General features: G+C 43.4%; 1 protein-coding gene and 1 long non-coding RNA gene across 51 annotated transcripts in view; one reads left to right on the top strand and one right to left on the bottom strand.

Moving 5' to 3' along the window:
• Positions 1-492: 492 nt before the first annotated feature.
• The window catches only part of vill (villin-like), a 95,918-nt gene continuing 78,635 nt past the window's right edge, over positions 493-17,775 (bottom strand). Inside the window, 4 exon segments of the mRNA XM_052517593.1 lie at positions 493-1,113; positions 1,772-2,134; positions 4,359-4,427; positions 16,017-16,205. Coding sequence (XP_052373553.1) covers positions 1,000-1,113; positions 1,772-2,134; positions 4,359-4,427; positions 16,017-16,205 — 735 coding nt within the window. The 3' untranslated portion in view covers positions 493-999.
• Positions 2,128-4,349, top strand: LOC127929610 (uncharacterized). Of its 50 annotated transcripts, none has more exons than XR_008135451.1 (8): positions 2,128-2,578; positions 2,631-2,786; positions 2,839-2,864; positions 2,969-3,020; positions 3,281-3,358; positions 3,437-3,462; positions 3,593-3,670; positions 3,749-4,349. It is a non-coding gene; the product is annotated as an uncharacterized LOC127929610 (long non-coding RNA). The 50 variants fall into 50 exon arrangements; XR_008135431.1 differs by having other exon boundaries at positions 2,995-3,150; XR_008135446.1 differs by having other exon boundaries at positions 2,995-3,072.

A 17,775-nucleotide genomic window follows, 5' to 3' on the forward strand; every position in this document is an offset into this window, starting at 1 on the left:
ATTATGGGGTATTGTGATGTCATTATGGGGTATTGTGATGTCATTAAGGGGTATTGTGATGTCATTATGGGGTGTTGTGATGTCATTATGGGGTATTGTGATGTCATTAAGGGGTATTGTGATGTCATTATGGGGTATTGTGATGTCATTATGGGGTATTGTGATGTCATTATGGGGTATTGTGATGTCATTAAGGGGTATTGTGATGTCATTATTGGGTATTGTGATGTCATTAATGGGTATTGTGATGTCATTATGGGGTATTGTGATGTCATTATGGGGTATTGTGATGTCATTAAGGGGTATTGTGTGTAGATTAATGAGGGAAAAAATGATTTAATCTATTTTAGAATAAGGCTGTAACATAACAAAATGTAACAAGATGTGGAAAAAGTCAAGGGGTCTGAATCATTTCCAAAGGCTCTGTATATTGTAATATATTGTAACTCAACTGCATTTACACAAAGTAAAAGAAGAATTTGAAACAGTAAGTTGATTGTATATTGTTTTATTATTAGAGATCTGGTGACAGGCTTCATGATGATTAGATTTTTGATTATGAGAGGGTTTGTTCATTATGTTTGATTGTTAGAAAATACATTAAAAAAGTGTTTTAAAATCATAACTCATCTTTGAAATGTAGAGAAAATATAACAAAACATCAAATATAGCAACTGATCATGAGATAAAAAAATAAAGACATGTTCATCGAATCAATGCTTAAAAAAATACCTGCTGTTTATTTTGTTCAGCTGGTAGAACATATCAACTGGGCATAGTTTTGTTCAATTGTTCAATAAATAATGTATTTTTTAAATGTCTCTCTGTTTTACTGCTTGTAACGTACTGTTAGTAATCAGGCAGGTTCTGTTGAAAAACGATTTAAAAAAAACATTCCCGCTCTCTCTCCACTTGAAAACAACTTGAACACAATCAAGGAACATTTTCAACTCTAATAAGCTATGTCCCGATGTCATCCCAACTGACGCGACTGCCCACTTAGAACAGCCCTGCCTTCTTCTTCAGGTCGTTCTGCCGCCACCTGGGCAGCCGCTGGAAACCAGACCGAGAACAACCCAGCAGATTCTCCAGATCCGCATCAGAGAGATAGTCCTGAGAAGAGAGAGAGAGAGATATTTTTGCACATCGTTACAACACCGTATAAAGACATAATGTGACATTTGAAATGTCTTTATTCTTTTGGAACTTCTATGAGTGTAATGTTGACTATTCATTTATATTGTTTATTTAACTTTTGTTTATGAACTATTTCACTTGCTTCGGCAATGTAAACATATGTTCCCCATGCCAATAAAGCCCTTGAGTTGAGAGTGAGAGAGACATATTTCTTGTGTTATGCTGACCCCTGCTGGCCCCTGCTGTCAGTTCACCACCATAACACTAATCTCGGTTCCCTAGAAGTAAAAATATTTCGAGAAAGTTTGTCATTTCCTGTTTTACTTCTGGAGGGAATGCCATTAACCATTTGGATTACCTTTGTGTAAAAGTCTCCTCCCAAATGGAAACTCTAGGCCTCCCTCTCCCTCTAATTTCAGCCATGTTTATCATGGCCAAAAATGACATTTTCTGTTTTCCTGAATTTTAACGATATATCCAATTTTGACTTTGTGTGCTGTGGAAACCAGTTTAAGAATCACCTTTTCCCAATCCTGATTTGTCCAAATAGTAAACAACGAAAATATGACCATTTCCCAAATAACCTGCTGTACAATACAGTCTCAGCAGTACTATTTTATAATAGCATCCTCACCTCTCTCCTATTAGGGTCCACTCCCTTGGGCAGCTCATTGGGGCTCTTGTTGATCAGCAGCTCAGGGCCCAGGTACTCTCCAGTCCTGGGAGCTGGGGTGGTGGAGGGGACCAGGGTGATGGAGGGGCCCAGGGAGGGGGAGGACAGGGTGGGGGACAGGGTAGTGCTGAAGGTGGTGGACAGGCAGTCCTGACCTCCAGGGGTGGCTGGGCTGGAAGGGCCACAGGAGCCCCCTCCTGTCCCAAGGTGGAGCTTGTAGGATGGTGGAGAGCTGAACTGGGCTGGGCCTCCTGGAGCGCTGTGCCCAGCACCTCCACTACTCCCCCCAGCAGAACCCTTACTCAGCTCTGTGTTGTTCAAATTCTACATGAAACAAGAGGAGGAGTGAGATGTAGATACTGATATCTCCTCTAACAGGTGAAAGCTGATATCTCCTCTGACAGGTGAAAGCTGATATCTCCTCTAACAGGTGAAAGCTGATATCTCCTCTAACAGGTGAAAGCTGATATCTCCTCTGACAGGTGAAAGCTGATATCTCCTCTAACAGATGAAAGCTGATATCTCCTCTAACAGGTGAAAGCTGATATCTCCTCTAACAGGTGAAAGCTGATATCTCCTCTAACAGGTGAAAGCTGATATCTCCTCTGACAGGTGAAAGCTGATATCTCCTCTAACAGGTGAAAGCTGATATCTCCTCTAACAGGTGAAAGCTGATATCTCCTCTGACAGGTGAAAGCTGATATCTCCTCTAACAGGTGAAAGCTGATATCTCCTCTAACAGGTGGAAGCTGATATCCCATCTAACAGGTGAAAGCTGATATCTCCTCTAAAAGGTGAAAGCTGATATCCCCTCTAACAGGTGAAAGCTGATATCTCCTCTAACAGGTGAAAGCTGATATCTCCTCTAACAGATGAAAGCTGATATCTCATCTAACAGGTGGAAGCTGATATCTCCTCTAACAGGTGAAAGCTGATATCTCATCTAACAGGTGAAAGCTGATATCTCCTCTAACAGGTGAAAGCTGATATCTCATCTAACAGGTAAAAGCTGATATCTCCTCTAACAGGTGAAAGCTGATATCTCCTCTAACAGGTGAAAGCTGATATCTCATCTAACAGGTAAAAGCTGATATCTCCTCTAACAGGTGAAAGCTGATATCCCCTCTAACAGGTGAAAGCTGATATCCCCTCTAACAGGTGAAAGCTGATATCTCATCTAACAGGTGAAAGCTGATATCTCATCTAACAGGTGAAAGCTGATATCTCCTCTAACAGGTGAAAGCTGATATCTCCTCTAACAGGTGAAAGCTGATATCTCATCTAACAGGTGTAAGCTGATATCCCCTCTAACAGGTGAAAGCTGATATCCCCTCTAACAGGTGAAAGCTGATATCTCCTCTAACAGGTGAAAGCTGATATCCCCTCTAACAGGTGAAAGCTGATATCTCCTCTAACAGGTGAAAGCTGATATCTCCTCTAACAGGTGAAAGCTGATATCCCATCTAACAGGTGAAAGCTGATATCCCATCTAACAGGTGAAAGCTGATATCTCATCTAACAGGTGAAAGCTGATATCTCATCTAACAGGTGAAAGCTGATATCCCATCTAACAGGTGAAAGCTGATATCCCATCTAACAGGTGAAAGCTGATATCTCATCTAACAGGTGAAAGCTGATATCTCCTCTAACAGGTGAAAGCTGATATCCCATCTAACAGGTGAAAGCTGATATCCCCTCTAACAGGTGAAAGCTGATATCCCATCTAACAGGTGAAAGCTGATATCCCCTCTAACAGGTGAAAGCTGATATCCCCTCTAACAGGTGAAAGCTGATATCTCATCTAACAGGTGAAAGCTGATATCTCATCTAACAGGTGAAAGCTGATATCCCATCTAACAGGTGAAAGCTGATATCCCCTCTAACAGGTGAAAGCTGATATCTCCTCTAACAGGTGAAAGCTGATATCCCCTCTAACAGGTGAAAGCTGATATCTCCTCTAACAGGTGAAAGCTGATATCTCATCTAACAGGTGAAAGCTGATATCCCCTCTAACAGGTGAAAGCTGATATCTCCTCTAACAGGTGAAAGCTGATATCCCATCTAACAGGTGAAAGCTGATATCTCATCTAACAGGTGAAAGCTGATATCTCATCTAACAGGTGAAAGCTGATATCTCCTCTAACAGGTGAAAGCTGATATCCCCTCTAACAGGTGAAAGCTGATATCTCATCTAACAGGTGAAAGCTGATATCTCCTCTAACAGGTGAAAGCTGATATCCCATCTAACAGGTGAAAGCTGATATCTCATCTAACAGGTGAAAGCTGATATCTCCTCTAACAGGTGAAAGCTGATATCCCCTCTAACAGGTGAAAGCTGATATCTCCTCTAACAGGTGAAAGCTGATTGGATGATTTAGAACATATTTAAATGAATGTTTCTTTGCTTACGATCATTAATGTTTGATGCATGCAAAGGTTAGGCTTGTATTGGTTATATCATAATGTCAATACAAGGTGGCTAATGGTTATTTTATTACTTGGTTGAGTTAGTAACATGATTGCTAGAGTGTGTTGGTGAATCACTTACTACAGTAATCTGAGAGATAGATGCAACATCGCCCAGGTTTTGTTTCATTTCCTCATAGGAGGAGCCTCCCTGTTGAGAAGAGAAGATCCACTAGTCTGTAAACACCAGTCTGTAAACACCAGTCTGTAAACACCAGTCTGTAAACACCAGTCTGTTAACACCAGTCTGTAAACACCAGTCTGTAAACACCAGTCTGTAAACACCAGTCTGTTAACACCAGTCTGTAAACACCAGTCTGTAAACACCAGTCTGTTAACACCAGTCTGTTAACACCAGTCTGTAAACACCAGTCTGTTAACACCAGTCTGTTAACACCAGTCTGTTAACACCAGTTTGTTAACACCAGTCTGTTAACACCAGTCTGTTAACACCAGTCTGTAAACACCAGTCTGTAAACACCAGTCTGTAAACACCAGTCTGTTAACACCAGTCTGTAAACACCAGTCTGTTAACACCAGTCTGTTAACACCAGTCTGTAAACACCAGTCTGTAAACACCAGTCTGTTAACACCAGTCTGTAAACACCAGTCTGTAAACACCAGTCTGTAAACACCAGTCTGTTAACACCAGTTTGGTAACACCAGTCTGTAAACACCAGTCTGTTAACACCAGTTTGGTAACACCAGTCTGTAAACACCAGTCTGTAAACACCAGTCTGTAAACACCAGTTTGGTAACACCAGTCTGTTAACACCAGTCTGTAAACACCAGTCTGTTAACACCAGTCTGTTAACACCAGTCTGTTAACACCAGTCTGTAAACACCAGTCTGTTAACACCAGTCTGTTAACACCAGTTTGGTAACACCAGTCTGTTAACACCAGTCTGTTAACACCAGTCTGTAAACACCAGTCTGTTAACACCAGTCTGTAAACACCAGTCTGTTAACACCAGTCTGTTAACACCAGTCTGTAAACACCAGTCTGTTAACACCAGTCTGTTAACACCAGTTTGGTAACACCAGTCTGTTAACACCAGTCTGTTAACACCAGTCTGTAAACACCAGTCTGTTAACACCAGTCTGTTAACACCAGTCTGTTAACACCAGTTTGGTAACACCAGTCTGTTAACACCAGTTTGGTAACACCAGTTTGGTAACACCAGTCTGTTAACACCAGTCTGTAAACACCAGTCTGTTAACACCAGTTTGGTAACACCAGTCTGTAAACACCAGTCTGTAAACACCAGTCTGTAAACACCAGTCTGTTAACACCAGTTTGGTAACACCAGTCTGTTAACACCAGTCTGTAAACACCAGTCTGTTAACACCAGTTTGGTAACACCAGTCTGTAAACACCAGTCTGTAAACACCAGTTTGGTAACACCAGTCTGTTAACACCAGTCTGTAAACACCAGTCTGTTAACACCAGTCTGTTAACACCAGTCTGTAAACACCAGTCTGTTAACACCAGTTTGGTAACACCAGTCTGTTAACACCAGTCTGTTAACACCAGTCTGTAAACACCAGTCTGTTAACACCAGTCTGTAAACACCAGTCTGTTAACACCAGTCTGTTAACACCAGTCTGTTAACACCAGTCTGTTAACACCAGTCTGTAAACACCAGTCTGTTAACACCAGTCTGTTAACACCAGTTTGGTAACACCAGTCTGTTAACACCAGTCTGTTAACACCAGTCTGTAAACACCAGTCTGTTAACACCAGTCTGTAAACACCAGTCTGTTAACACCAGTCTGTTAACACCAGTCTGTTAACACCAGTTTGGTAACACCAGTCTGTTAACACCAGTCTGTTAACACCAGTCTGTTAACACCAGTTTGGTAACACCAGTCTGTTAACACCAGTCTGTTAACACCAGTCTGTTAACACCAGTTTGGTAACACCAGTCTGTAAACACCAGTCTGTTAACACCAGTCTGTAAACACCAGTCTGTTAACACCAGTCTGTTAACAACAGTTTGGTAACAACAGTTTGGTAACACCAGTTTGGTAACACCAGTTTGGTAACACCAGTCTGGTAACAACAGTCTGGTAACACCAGTTTGGTAACAACAGTTTGGTAACACCAGTCTGTTAACACCAGTTTCGTAACACCAGTCTGTTAACACCAGTCTGTTAACACCAGTCTGTTAACACCAGTTTGGTAACAACAGTTTGGTAACACCAGTCTGTAAACACCAGTTTGGTAACACCAGTCTGTTATGACCAGTTTGGTAACACCAGTTTGGTAACACCAGTCTGGTAACACCAGTCTGTAAACACCAGTTTGGTAACACCAGTCTGTTAACACCAGTTTGGTAACACCAGTCTGTTAACACCAGTTTGGTAACAACAGTTTGGTAACACCAGTCTGTAAACACCAGTTTGGTAACACCAGTTTGGTAACACCAGTTTGGTAACACCAGTCTGTAAACACCAGTCTGTAAACACCAGTCTGTTAACACCAGTTTGGTAACACCAGTCTGTAAACACCAGTCTGTAAACACCAGTCTGTTAACACCAGTCTGGTAACACCAGTTTGGTAACACCAGTTTGGTAACACCAGTCTGTAAACACCAGTCTGTAAACACCAGTCTGTTAACACCAGTTTGGTAACACCAGTTTGGTAACACCAGTCTGTAAACACCAGTTTGGTAACACCAGTCTGTTAACACCAGTTTGGTAACAACAGTTTGGTAACACCAGTCTGTAAACACCAGTTTGGTAACACCAGTCTGTTAACACCAGTTTGGTAACACCAGTTTGGTAACACCAGTCTGGTAACACCAGTCTGTAAACACCAGTTTGGTAACACTAGTCTGTTAACACCAGTCTGTTAACACCAGTTTGGTAACACCAGTCTGTAAACACCAGTTTGGTAACACCAGTCTGTAAACACCAGTTTGGTAACACCAGTTTGGTAACACCAGTTTGGTAACACCAGTCTGTAAACACCAGTTTGGTAACACCAGTTTGGTAACACCAGTTTGGTAACACCAGTCTGTAAACACCAGTTTGGTAACACCAGTCTGTTAACACCAGTCTGTTAACACCAGTTTGGTAACAACAGTTTGGTAACACCAGTCTGTAAACACCAGTTTGGTAACACCAGTTTGGTAACACCAGTTTGGTAACACCAGTCTGTTAACACCAGTCTGGTAACACCAGTCTGTTAACAACAGTTTGGTAACACCAGTTTGGTAACACCAGTCTGGTAACACCAGTCTGTTAACACCAGTTTGGTAACACCAGATTGGTAACACCAGTCTGGTAACACCAGTCTGTTAACAACAGTTTGGTAACACCAGTTTGGTAACACCAGTCTGGTAACACCAGTCTGTAAACACCAGTTTGGTAACATCAGTCTGTAAACACCAGTCTGTTAACAACAGTTTGGTAACACCAGTTTGGTAACAACAGTTTGGTAACACCAGTTTGGTAACACCAGTCTGGTAACAACAGTTTGGTAACACCAGTCTGGTAACACCAGTTTGGTAACACCAGTTTGGTAACACCAGTTTGGTAACACCAGATTGGTAACAACAGTTTGGTAACACCAGTCTGGTAACACCAGTTTGGTAACACCAGTTTGGTAACAACAGTTTGGTAACACCAGTTTGGTAACACCAGATTGGTAACAACAGTTTGGTAACACCAGTCTGGTAACACCAGTTTGGTAACACCAGTCTGGTAACACCAGTTTGGTAACACCAGATTGGTAACAACAGTTTGGTAACACCAGTTTGGTAACACCAGATTGGTAACACCAGTCTGGTAACACCAGTTTGGTAACACCAGTTTGGTAACACCAGTTTGGTAACACCAGTTTGGTAACACCAATTTGGTAACACCAGTTTGGTAACACCAGTTTGGTAACACCAGTCTGTTAACACCAGTTTGGTAACACCAGTTTGGTAACACCAGTTTGGTAACACCAATTTGGTAACACCAGTTTGGTAACACCAATTTGGTAACACCAGTTTGGTAACACCAGTTTGGTAACACCAGTTTGGTAACACCAGTTTGGTAACACCAGTCTGGTAACACCAGTTTGGTAACACCAGTCTGTTAACACCAGTCTGTTAACACCAGTTTGGTAACACCAGTTTGGTAACACCAGTCTGTTAACACCAGTTTGGTAACACCAGTCTGTTAACACCAGTCTGTAAACACCAGTCTGTTAACACCAGTCTGTTAACACCAGTCTGTAAACACCAGTCTGTTAACACCAGTCTGTTAACACCAGTTTGGTAACACCAGTCTGTTAACACCAGTCTGTTAACACCAGTCTGTAAACACCAGTCTGTTAACACCAGTCTGTAAACACCAGTCTGTTAACACCAGTCTGTTAACACCAGTCTGTAAACACCAGTCTGTTAACACCAGTCTGTTAACACCAGTTTGGTAACACCAGTCTGTTAACACCAGTCTGTTAACACCAGTCTGTAAACACCAGTCTGTTAACACCAGTCTGTTAACACCAGTCTGTTAACACCAGTTTGGTAACACCAGTCTGTTAACACCAGTTTGGTAACACCAGTTTGGTAACACCAGTCTGTTAACACCAGTCTGTAAACACCAGTCTGTTAACACCAGTTTGGTAACACCAGTCTGTAAACACCAGTCTGTAAACACCAGTCTGTAAACACCAGTCTGTTAACACCAGTTTGGTAACACCAGTCTGTTAACACCAGTCTGTAAACACCAGTCTGTTAACACCAGTTTGGTAACACCAGTCTGTAAACACCAGTCTGTAAACACCAGTTTGGTAACACCAGTCTGTTAACACCAGTCTGTAAACACCAGTCTGTTAACACCAGTCTGTTAACACCAGTCTGTAAACACCAGTCTGTTAACACCAGTCTGTTAACACCAGTTTGGTAACACCAGTCTGTTAACACCAGTCTGTTAACACCAGTCTGTAAACACCAGTCTGTTAACACCAGTCTGTAAACACCAGTCTGTTAACACCAGTCTGTTAACACCAGTCTGTAAACACCAGTCTGTTAACACCAGTCTGTTAACACCAGTCTGTTAACACCAGTCTGTAAACACCAGTCTGTTAACACCAGTCTGTTAACACCAGTTTGGTAACACCAGTCTGTTAACACCAGTCTGTTAACACCAGTCTGTAAACACCAGTCTGTTAACACCAGTCTGTAAACACCAGTCTGTTAACACCAGTCTGTTAACACCAGTCTGTTAACACCAGTTTGGTAACACCAGTCTGTTAACACCAGTCTGTTAACACCAGTCTGTTAACACCAGTTTGGTAACACCAGTCTGTTAACACCAGTCTGTTAACACCAGTCTGTTAACACCAGTTTGGTAACACCAGTCTGTAAACACCAGTCTGTTAACACCAGTCTGTAAACACCAGTCTGTTAACACCAGTCTGTTAACAACAGTTTGGTAACAACAGTTTGGTAACACCAGTTTGGTAACACCAGTTTGGTAACACCAGTCTGGTAACAACAGTCTGGTAACACCAGTTTGGTAACAACAGTTTGGTAACACCAGTCTGTTAACACCAGTTTCGTAACACCAGTCTGTTAACACCAGTCTGTTAACACCAGTCTGTTAACACCAGTCTGTTAACACCAGTTTGGTAACAACAGTTTGGTAACACCAGTCTGTAAACACCAGTTTGGTAACACCAGTCTGTTATGACCAGTTTGGTAACACCAGTTTGGTAACACCAGTCTGGTAACACCAGTCTGTAAACACCAGTTTGGTAACACCAGTCTGTTAACACCAGTTTGGTAACACCAGTCTGTTAACACCAGTTTGGTAACAACAGTTTGGTAACACCAGTCTGTAAACACCAGTTTGGTAACACCAGTTTGTTAACACCAGTTTGGTAACACCAGTCTGTAAACACCAGTCTGGTAACACCAGTCTGTTAACACCAGTTTGGTAACACCAGTCTGTAAACACCAGTTTGTTAACACCAGTCTGGTAACACCAGTTTGGTAACACCAGTTTGGTAACACCAGTCTGTAAACACCAGTCTGTAAACACCAGTCTGTTAACACCAGTTTGGTAACACCAGTTTGGTAACACCAGTCTGTAAACACCAGTTTGGTAACACCAGTCTGTTAACACCAGTTTGGTAACAACAGTTTGGTAACACCAGTCTGTAAACACCAGTTTGGTAACACCAGTCTGTTAACACCAGTTTGGTAACACCAGTTTGGTAACACCAGTCTGGTAACACCAGTCTGTAAACACCAGTTTGGTAACACTAGTCTGTTAACACCAGTCTGTTAACACCAGTTTGGTAACACCAGTCTGTAAACACCAGTTTGGTAACACCAGTCTGTAAACACCAGTTTGGTAACACCAGTTTGGTAACACCAGTTTGGTAACACCAGTCTGTAAACACCAGTTTGGTAACACCAGTTTGGTAACACCAGTTTGGTAACACCAGTCTGTAAACACCAGTTTGGTAACACCAGTCTGTTAACACCAGTCTGTTAACACCAGTTTGGTAACAACAGTTTGGTAACACCAGTCTGTAAACACCAGTTTGGTAACACCAGTTTGGTAACACCAGTTTGGTAACACCAGTCTGTTAACACCAGTCTGGTAACACCAGTCTGTTAACAACAGTTTGGTAACACCAGTTTGGTAACACCAGTCTGGTAACACCAGTCTGTTAACACCAGTTTGGTAACACCAGATTGGTAACACCAGTCTGGTAACACCAGTCTGTTAACAACAGTTTGGTAACACCAGTTTGGTAACACCAGTCTGGTAACACCAGTCTGTAAACACCAGTTTGGTAACATCAGTCTGTAAACACCAGTCTGTTAACAACAGTTTGGTAACACCAGTTTGGTAACAACAGTTTGGTAACACCAGTTTGGTAACACCAGTCTGGTAACAACAGTTTGGTAACACCAGTCTGGTAACACCAGTTTGGTAACACCAGTTTGGTAACACCAGTTTGGTAACACCAGATTGGTAACAACAGTTTGGTAACACCAGTCTGGTAACACCAGTTTGGTAACACCAGTTTGGTAACAACAGTTTGGTAACACCAGTTTGGTAACACCAGATTGGTAACAACAGTTTGGTAACACCAGTCTGGTAACACCAGTTTGGTAACACCAGTCTGGTAACACCAGTTTGGTAACACCAGATTGGTAACAACAGTTTGGTAACACCAGTTTGGTAACACCAGATTGGTAAACCAGTCTGGTAACACCAGTTTGGTAACACCAGTTTGGTAACACCAGTTTGGTAACACCAGTTTGGTAACACCAATTTGGTAACACCAGTTTGGTAACACCAGTTTGGTAACACCAGTCTGTTAACACCAGTTTGGTAACACCAGTTTGGTAACACCAGTTTGGTAACACCAATTTGGTAACACCAGTTTGGTAACACCAATTTGGTAACACCAGTTTGGTAACACCAGTTTGGTAACACCAGTTTGGTAACACCAGTTTGGTAACACCAGTCTGGTAACACCAGTTTGGTAACACCAGTCTGTTAACACCAGTCTGTTAACACCAGTTTGGTAACACCAGTTTGGTAACACCAGTCTGTTAACACCAGTTTGGTAACACCAGTCTGTTAACACCAGTCTGGTAACACCAGTCTGGTAACACCAGTCTGTTAACACCAGTTTGGTAACACCAGTCTGGTAACACCAGTTTGGTAACACCAGTCTGTTAACACCAGTTTGGTAACACCAGTCTGGTAACACCAGTCTGGTAACAACAGTTTGGTAACACCAGTCTGGTAACACCAGTCTGTTAACACCAGTTTGGTAACACCAGTCTGTTAACACCAGTCTGTTAACACCAGTCTGTTAACACCAGTTTGGTAACACCAGTCTGGTAACACCAGTCTGTTAACACCAATTTGGTAACACCAGTCTGTTAACACCAGTCTGTTAACACCAGTCTGTTAACACCAGTTTGGTAACACCAGTCTGTTAACACCAGTCTGTTAACACCAGTTTGGTAACAACAGTCTGTTAACACCAGTTTGGTAACACCAGTCTGTTAACACCAGTCTGTTAACACCAGTCTGTAAACACCAGTCTGTTAACACCAGTCTGTAAACACCAGTCTGTTAACACCAGTTTGGTAACAACAGTTTGGTAACACCAGTTTGGTAACACCAGTTTGGTAACACCAGTCTGTTAACACCAGTTTGGTAACACCAGTCTGTTAACACCAGTCTGTAAACACCAGTCTGTTAACACCAGTCTGTTAACACCAGTCTGTTAACACCAGTTTGGTAACAACAGTTTGGTAACACCAGTTTGGTAACACCAGTCTGGTAACACCAGTCTGTTAACACCAGTCTGTTAACACCAGTCTGTTAACACCAGTTTGGTAACACCAGTTTGGTAACACCAGTTTGGTATCACCAGTCTGTTAACACCAGTCTGTTAACACCAGTCTGTTAACACCAGTTTGGTAACACCAGTTTGGTAACACCAGTCTGTAAACACCAGTTTGGTAACACCAGTTTGGTAACACCAGTCTGGTAACACCAGTCTGTAAACACCAGTTTGGTAACACCAGTCTGTAAACACCAGTTTGGTAACACCAGTTTGGTAACACCAGTCTGGTAACACCAGTCTGTAAACACCAGTCTGTTAACACCAGTTTGGTAACACCAGTCTGGTAACACCAGTCTGTAAACACCAGTTTGGTAACACCAGTTTGGTAACACCAGTCTGGTAACACCAGTCTGTTAACACCAGTTTGGTAACACCAGTTTGGTAACACCAGTCTGTTAACACCAGTCTGTAAACACCAGTCTGTTAACACCAGTCTGGTAACACCAGTCTGTTAACACCAGTCTGTTAACACCAGTCTGTTAACACCAGTCTGTAAACACCAGTCTGTTAACACCAGTTTGGTAACACCAGTTTGGTAACACCAGTCTGTAAACACCAGTCTGTTAACACCAGTTTGGTAACACCAGTTTGGTAACACCAGTTTGGTAACACCAGTTTGGTAACACCAGTCTGTTAACACCAGTCTGTTAACACCAGTTTGGTAACACCAGTTTGGTAACACCAGTTTGGTAACACCAGTCTGTTAACACCAGTCTGTTAACACCAGTTTGGTAACACCAGTTTGGTAACACCAGTTTGGTAACACCAGTCTGTTAACACCAGTTTGGTAACACCAGTCTGTTAACACCAGTTTGGTAACACCAGTTTGGTAACACCAGTCTGTAAACACCAGTTTGGTAACACCAGTTTGGTAACACCAGTTTGGTAACACCAGTTTGGTAACACCAGTCTGTAAACACCAGTTTGGTAACACCAGTTTGGTAACACCAGTCTGTAAACACCAGTTTGGTAACACCAGTTTGGTAACACCAGTTTGGTAACACCAGTCTGTTAACACCAGTTTGGTAACACCAGTTTGGTAACACCAGTTTGGTAACACCAGTCTGTTAACACCAGTTTGGTAACAACAGTTTGGTAACACCAGTCTGGTAACACCAGTTTGGTAACACCAGTTTGGTAACACCAGTCTGTTAACACCAGTTTGGTAACACCAGTTTGGTAACACCAGTTTGTTAACACCAGTCTGTTAACACCAGTTTGGTAACACCAGTCTGTTAACACCAGTTTGGTAACACCAGTTTGGTAACACCAGTTTGTTAACACCAGTCTGTTAACACCAGTTTGGTAACACCAGTCTGTTAACACCAGTTTGGTAACAACAGTTTGGTAACACCAGTCTGGTAACACCAGTTTGGTAACACCAGTTTGGTAACACCAGTCTGTAAACACCAGTTTGGTAACACCAGTTTGGTAACACCAGTTTGGTAACACCAGTCTGTTAACACCAGTTTGGTAACACCAGTTTGGTAACACCAGTTTGGTAACAACAGTCTGTAAACACCAGTTTGGTAACACCAGTCTGTAAACACCAGTTTGGTAACACCAGTCTGTAAACACCAGTTTGGTAACACCAGTTTGGTAACACCAGTCTGTTAACACCAGTTTGGTAACACCAGTCTGTAAACACCAGTTTGGTAACACCAGTCTGTTAACACCAGTTTGGTAACACCAGTCTGTTAACACCAGTTTGGTAACAACAGTTTGGTAACACCAGTCTGGTAACACCAGTTTGGTAACACCAGTTTGGTAACACCAGTCTGGTAACACCAGTTTGGTAACACCAGTCTGGTAACACCAGTTTGGTAACACCAGTCTGTTAACACCAGTTTGGTAACAACAGTTTGGTAACACCAGTCTGGTAACACCAGTTTGGTAACACCAGTTTGGTAACACCAGTCTGTTAACACCAGTTTGGTAACACCAGTCTGGTAACACCAGTCTGTTAACACCAGTCTGTTAACACCAGTCTGGTAACACCAGTTTGGTAACACCAGTCTGTTAACACCAGTCTGTTAACACCAGTCTGGTAACACCAGTTTGGTAACACCAGTTTGGTAACACCAGTTTGGTAACACCAGTCTGTTAACACCAGTTTGGTAACACCAGTCTGTTAACACCAGTTTGGTAACACCAGTCTGTTAACACCAGTTTGTTAACACCAGTCTGGTAACACCAGTTTGGTAACACCAGTTTGGTAACACCAGTTTGGTAACACCCAGTCTGTTAACACCAGTTTGGTAACACCAGTCTGTTAACACCAGTCTGTTAACACCAGTCTGGTAACACCAGTTTGGTAACACCAGTTTGGTAACACCAGTCTGTTAACACCAGTTTGGTAACACCAGTTTGGTAACACCAGTCTGGTAACACCAGTTTGGTAACACCAGTTTGGTAACACCAGTCTGTTAACACCAGTCTGTTAACACCAGTCTGGTAACACCAGTTTGGTAACACCAGTTTGGTAACACCAGTCTGTTAACACCAGTTTGGTAACACCAGTCTGGTAACACCAGTTTGGTAACACCAGTTTGGTAACACCAGTTTGGTAACACCAGTCTGTTAACACCAGTTTGGTAACACCAGTCTGGTAACACCAGTTTGGTAACACCAGTCTGGTAACACCAGTTTGTTAACACCAGTTTGGTAACACCAGTCTGTTAACACCAGTCTGTTAACACCAGTCTGGTAACACCAGTTTGGTAACACCAGTTTGGTAACACCAGTTTGGTAATACCAGTTTGGTAACACCAGTCTGTTAACACCAGTTTGTTAACACCAGTCTGGTAACACCAGTCTGTTAACACCAGTCTGTAAACACCAGTCTGTAAACACCAGTCTGTAAACACCAGTCTGTAAACACCAGTCTGGTAACACCAGTCTGTTAACACCAGTCTGTAAACACCAGTCTGTAAACACCAGTCTGTTAACACCAGTCTGTAAACACCAGTCTGTAAACACCAGTCTGTAAACACCAGTCTGTAAACACCAGTTTGGTAACACCAGTCTGTTAACACCAGTTTGTTAACACCAGTCTGGTAACACCAGTCTGTTAACACCAGTCTGTAAACACCAGTCTGTAAACACCAGTTTGGTAACAGATCACCGGTCTGTTATCTTCATGTTAAGAATCATAAATACATTTATTCAAACTCTACCTGACTGTAAATAGATGCACAGAACACACTAACAAACACAGATTGACTCGAGTCCCCACCTCTTCCCCTAATAAATTCAATTCACTTTGCTGAAGTTACTCAATAAAACACATCCAGTCACAGTTGTAGCAGTGCATCCCGTTTCCCCTCTGGCCGTGATGGCTGGTGTCCCAGATCTACTCACGCTCCACTTCTGAGGGTCCCATGTGTTGAACCATCCGGTGAAGGTCAGTGGCTCGTAGCCCTGTTTGACGGAGATGATGGGTGTGTCAGGGTCCCGCCCCGCTGGGTGGGTCCTCAGGTACTCTAGAGCACTGTTACACGCTTCCTTGGTCTCATATTCGTTGGCAGACCTGCCAATCCACAGGAAGATCTGACGGGATTGGACAAATATGGAGTCAGGGTTATTCAGTGGTAATGATGGTATGGTTCCCCTGAAGTGAACTGTGCTTTATGTAGAGTCATGCTCTACATGAGAACGACATGATACTTGCTTCATCTCTGTTTAAACATCAACTACTGGAATCACATGATACCAGAGGATTGGACTGAGCCCAGGGACCAAGACCCTGGTAACCGTGGCAATGACCTCTCACCTATTCCCCGGTAACTATAGTGATGACCCCTGAACCATAACCTCCTCTCAGATAACCATAGTGATGACCCTTGACCCCTCATCTCCTCCCAGGTAACCAAAGTGATGACCCCTGACCCTTGACCCCTTACCTCCTCCCAGGTAACTATAGTCATGGCCCCTTACCTCCTCCAGGTAACTATAGTCATGACCCCTGACCCCTCACCTCCTCCCAGGTAACTATAGTCATGGCCCCTGACCCCTCACCTCCTCCCAGGTAACTATAGTCATGGCCCCTGACCCCTCACCTCCTCCCAGGTAACTATAGTCATGGCCCCTGACCCCTCACCTCCTCCCAGGTAACTATAGTCATGGCCCCTGACCCCTTACCTCCTCCAGGTAACTATAGTCATGGGCCCTGACCCCTTACCTCCTCCAGGTAACTATAGTCATGGCCCCTGACCCCTTACCTCCTCCAGGTAACTATAGTCATGGCCCCTGACCCCTCACCTCCTCCCAGGTAACTATAGTCATGGCCCCTGACCCCTTACCTCCTCCAGGTAACTATAGTCATGGGCCCTGACCCCTTACCTCCTCCAGGTAACTATAGTCATGGCCCCTGACCCCTTACCTCCTCCAGGTAACTATAGTCATGGCCCCTGACCCCTCACCTCCTCCAGGTAACTATAGTCATGGCCCCTGACCCCTCACCTCCTCCAGGTAACTATAGTCATGGCCCCAAACCCCTTACCTCCTCCAGGTAACTATAGTCATGACCCCTGACCCCTCACCTCCTCCAGGTAACTATAGTCATGACCCCTTACCTCCTCCCAGGTAACTATAGTCATGACCCCTTACCTCCTCCAGGTAACTATAGTCATGGCCCCTGACCCCTTACCTCCTCCCAGGTAACTATAGTCATGGCCCCTGACCCCTCACCTCCTCCCAGGTAACTATAGTCATGGCCCCAAACCCCTTACCTCCTCCAGGTAACTATAGTCATGACCCCTTACCTCCTCCCAGGTAACTATAGTCATGGCCCCTGACCCCTTACCTCCTCCCAGGTAACTATAGTCATGACCCCTTACCTCCTCCAGGTAACTATAGTCATGACCCCTTACCTCCTCCCAGGTAACTATAGTCATGACCCCTTACCTCCTCCAGGTAACTATAGTCATGGCCCCTTACCTCCTTCCAGGTAACTATAGTCATGGCCCCTGACCCCTTACCTCCTCCAGGTAACTATAGTCATGACCCCTGACCCCTTACCTCCTCCCAGGTAACTATAGTCATGGCCCCTGACCCCTCACCTCCTCCCAGGTAACTATAGTCATGACCCCTCACCTCCTCCCAGGTAACTATAGTCATG

The sequence above is a fragment of the Oncorhynchus keta genome, unplaced genomic scaffold (assembly GCF_023373465.1).
Source record: "Oncorhynchus keta strain PuntledgeMale-10-30-2019 unplaced genomic scaffold, Oket_V2 Un_scaffold_8670_pilon_pilon, whole genome shotgun sequence".
Classification (NCBI taxonomy): Eukaryota; Metazoa; Chordata; class Actinopteri; order Salmoniformes; family Salmonidae; genus Oncorhynchus; species Oncorhynchus keta.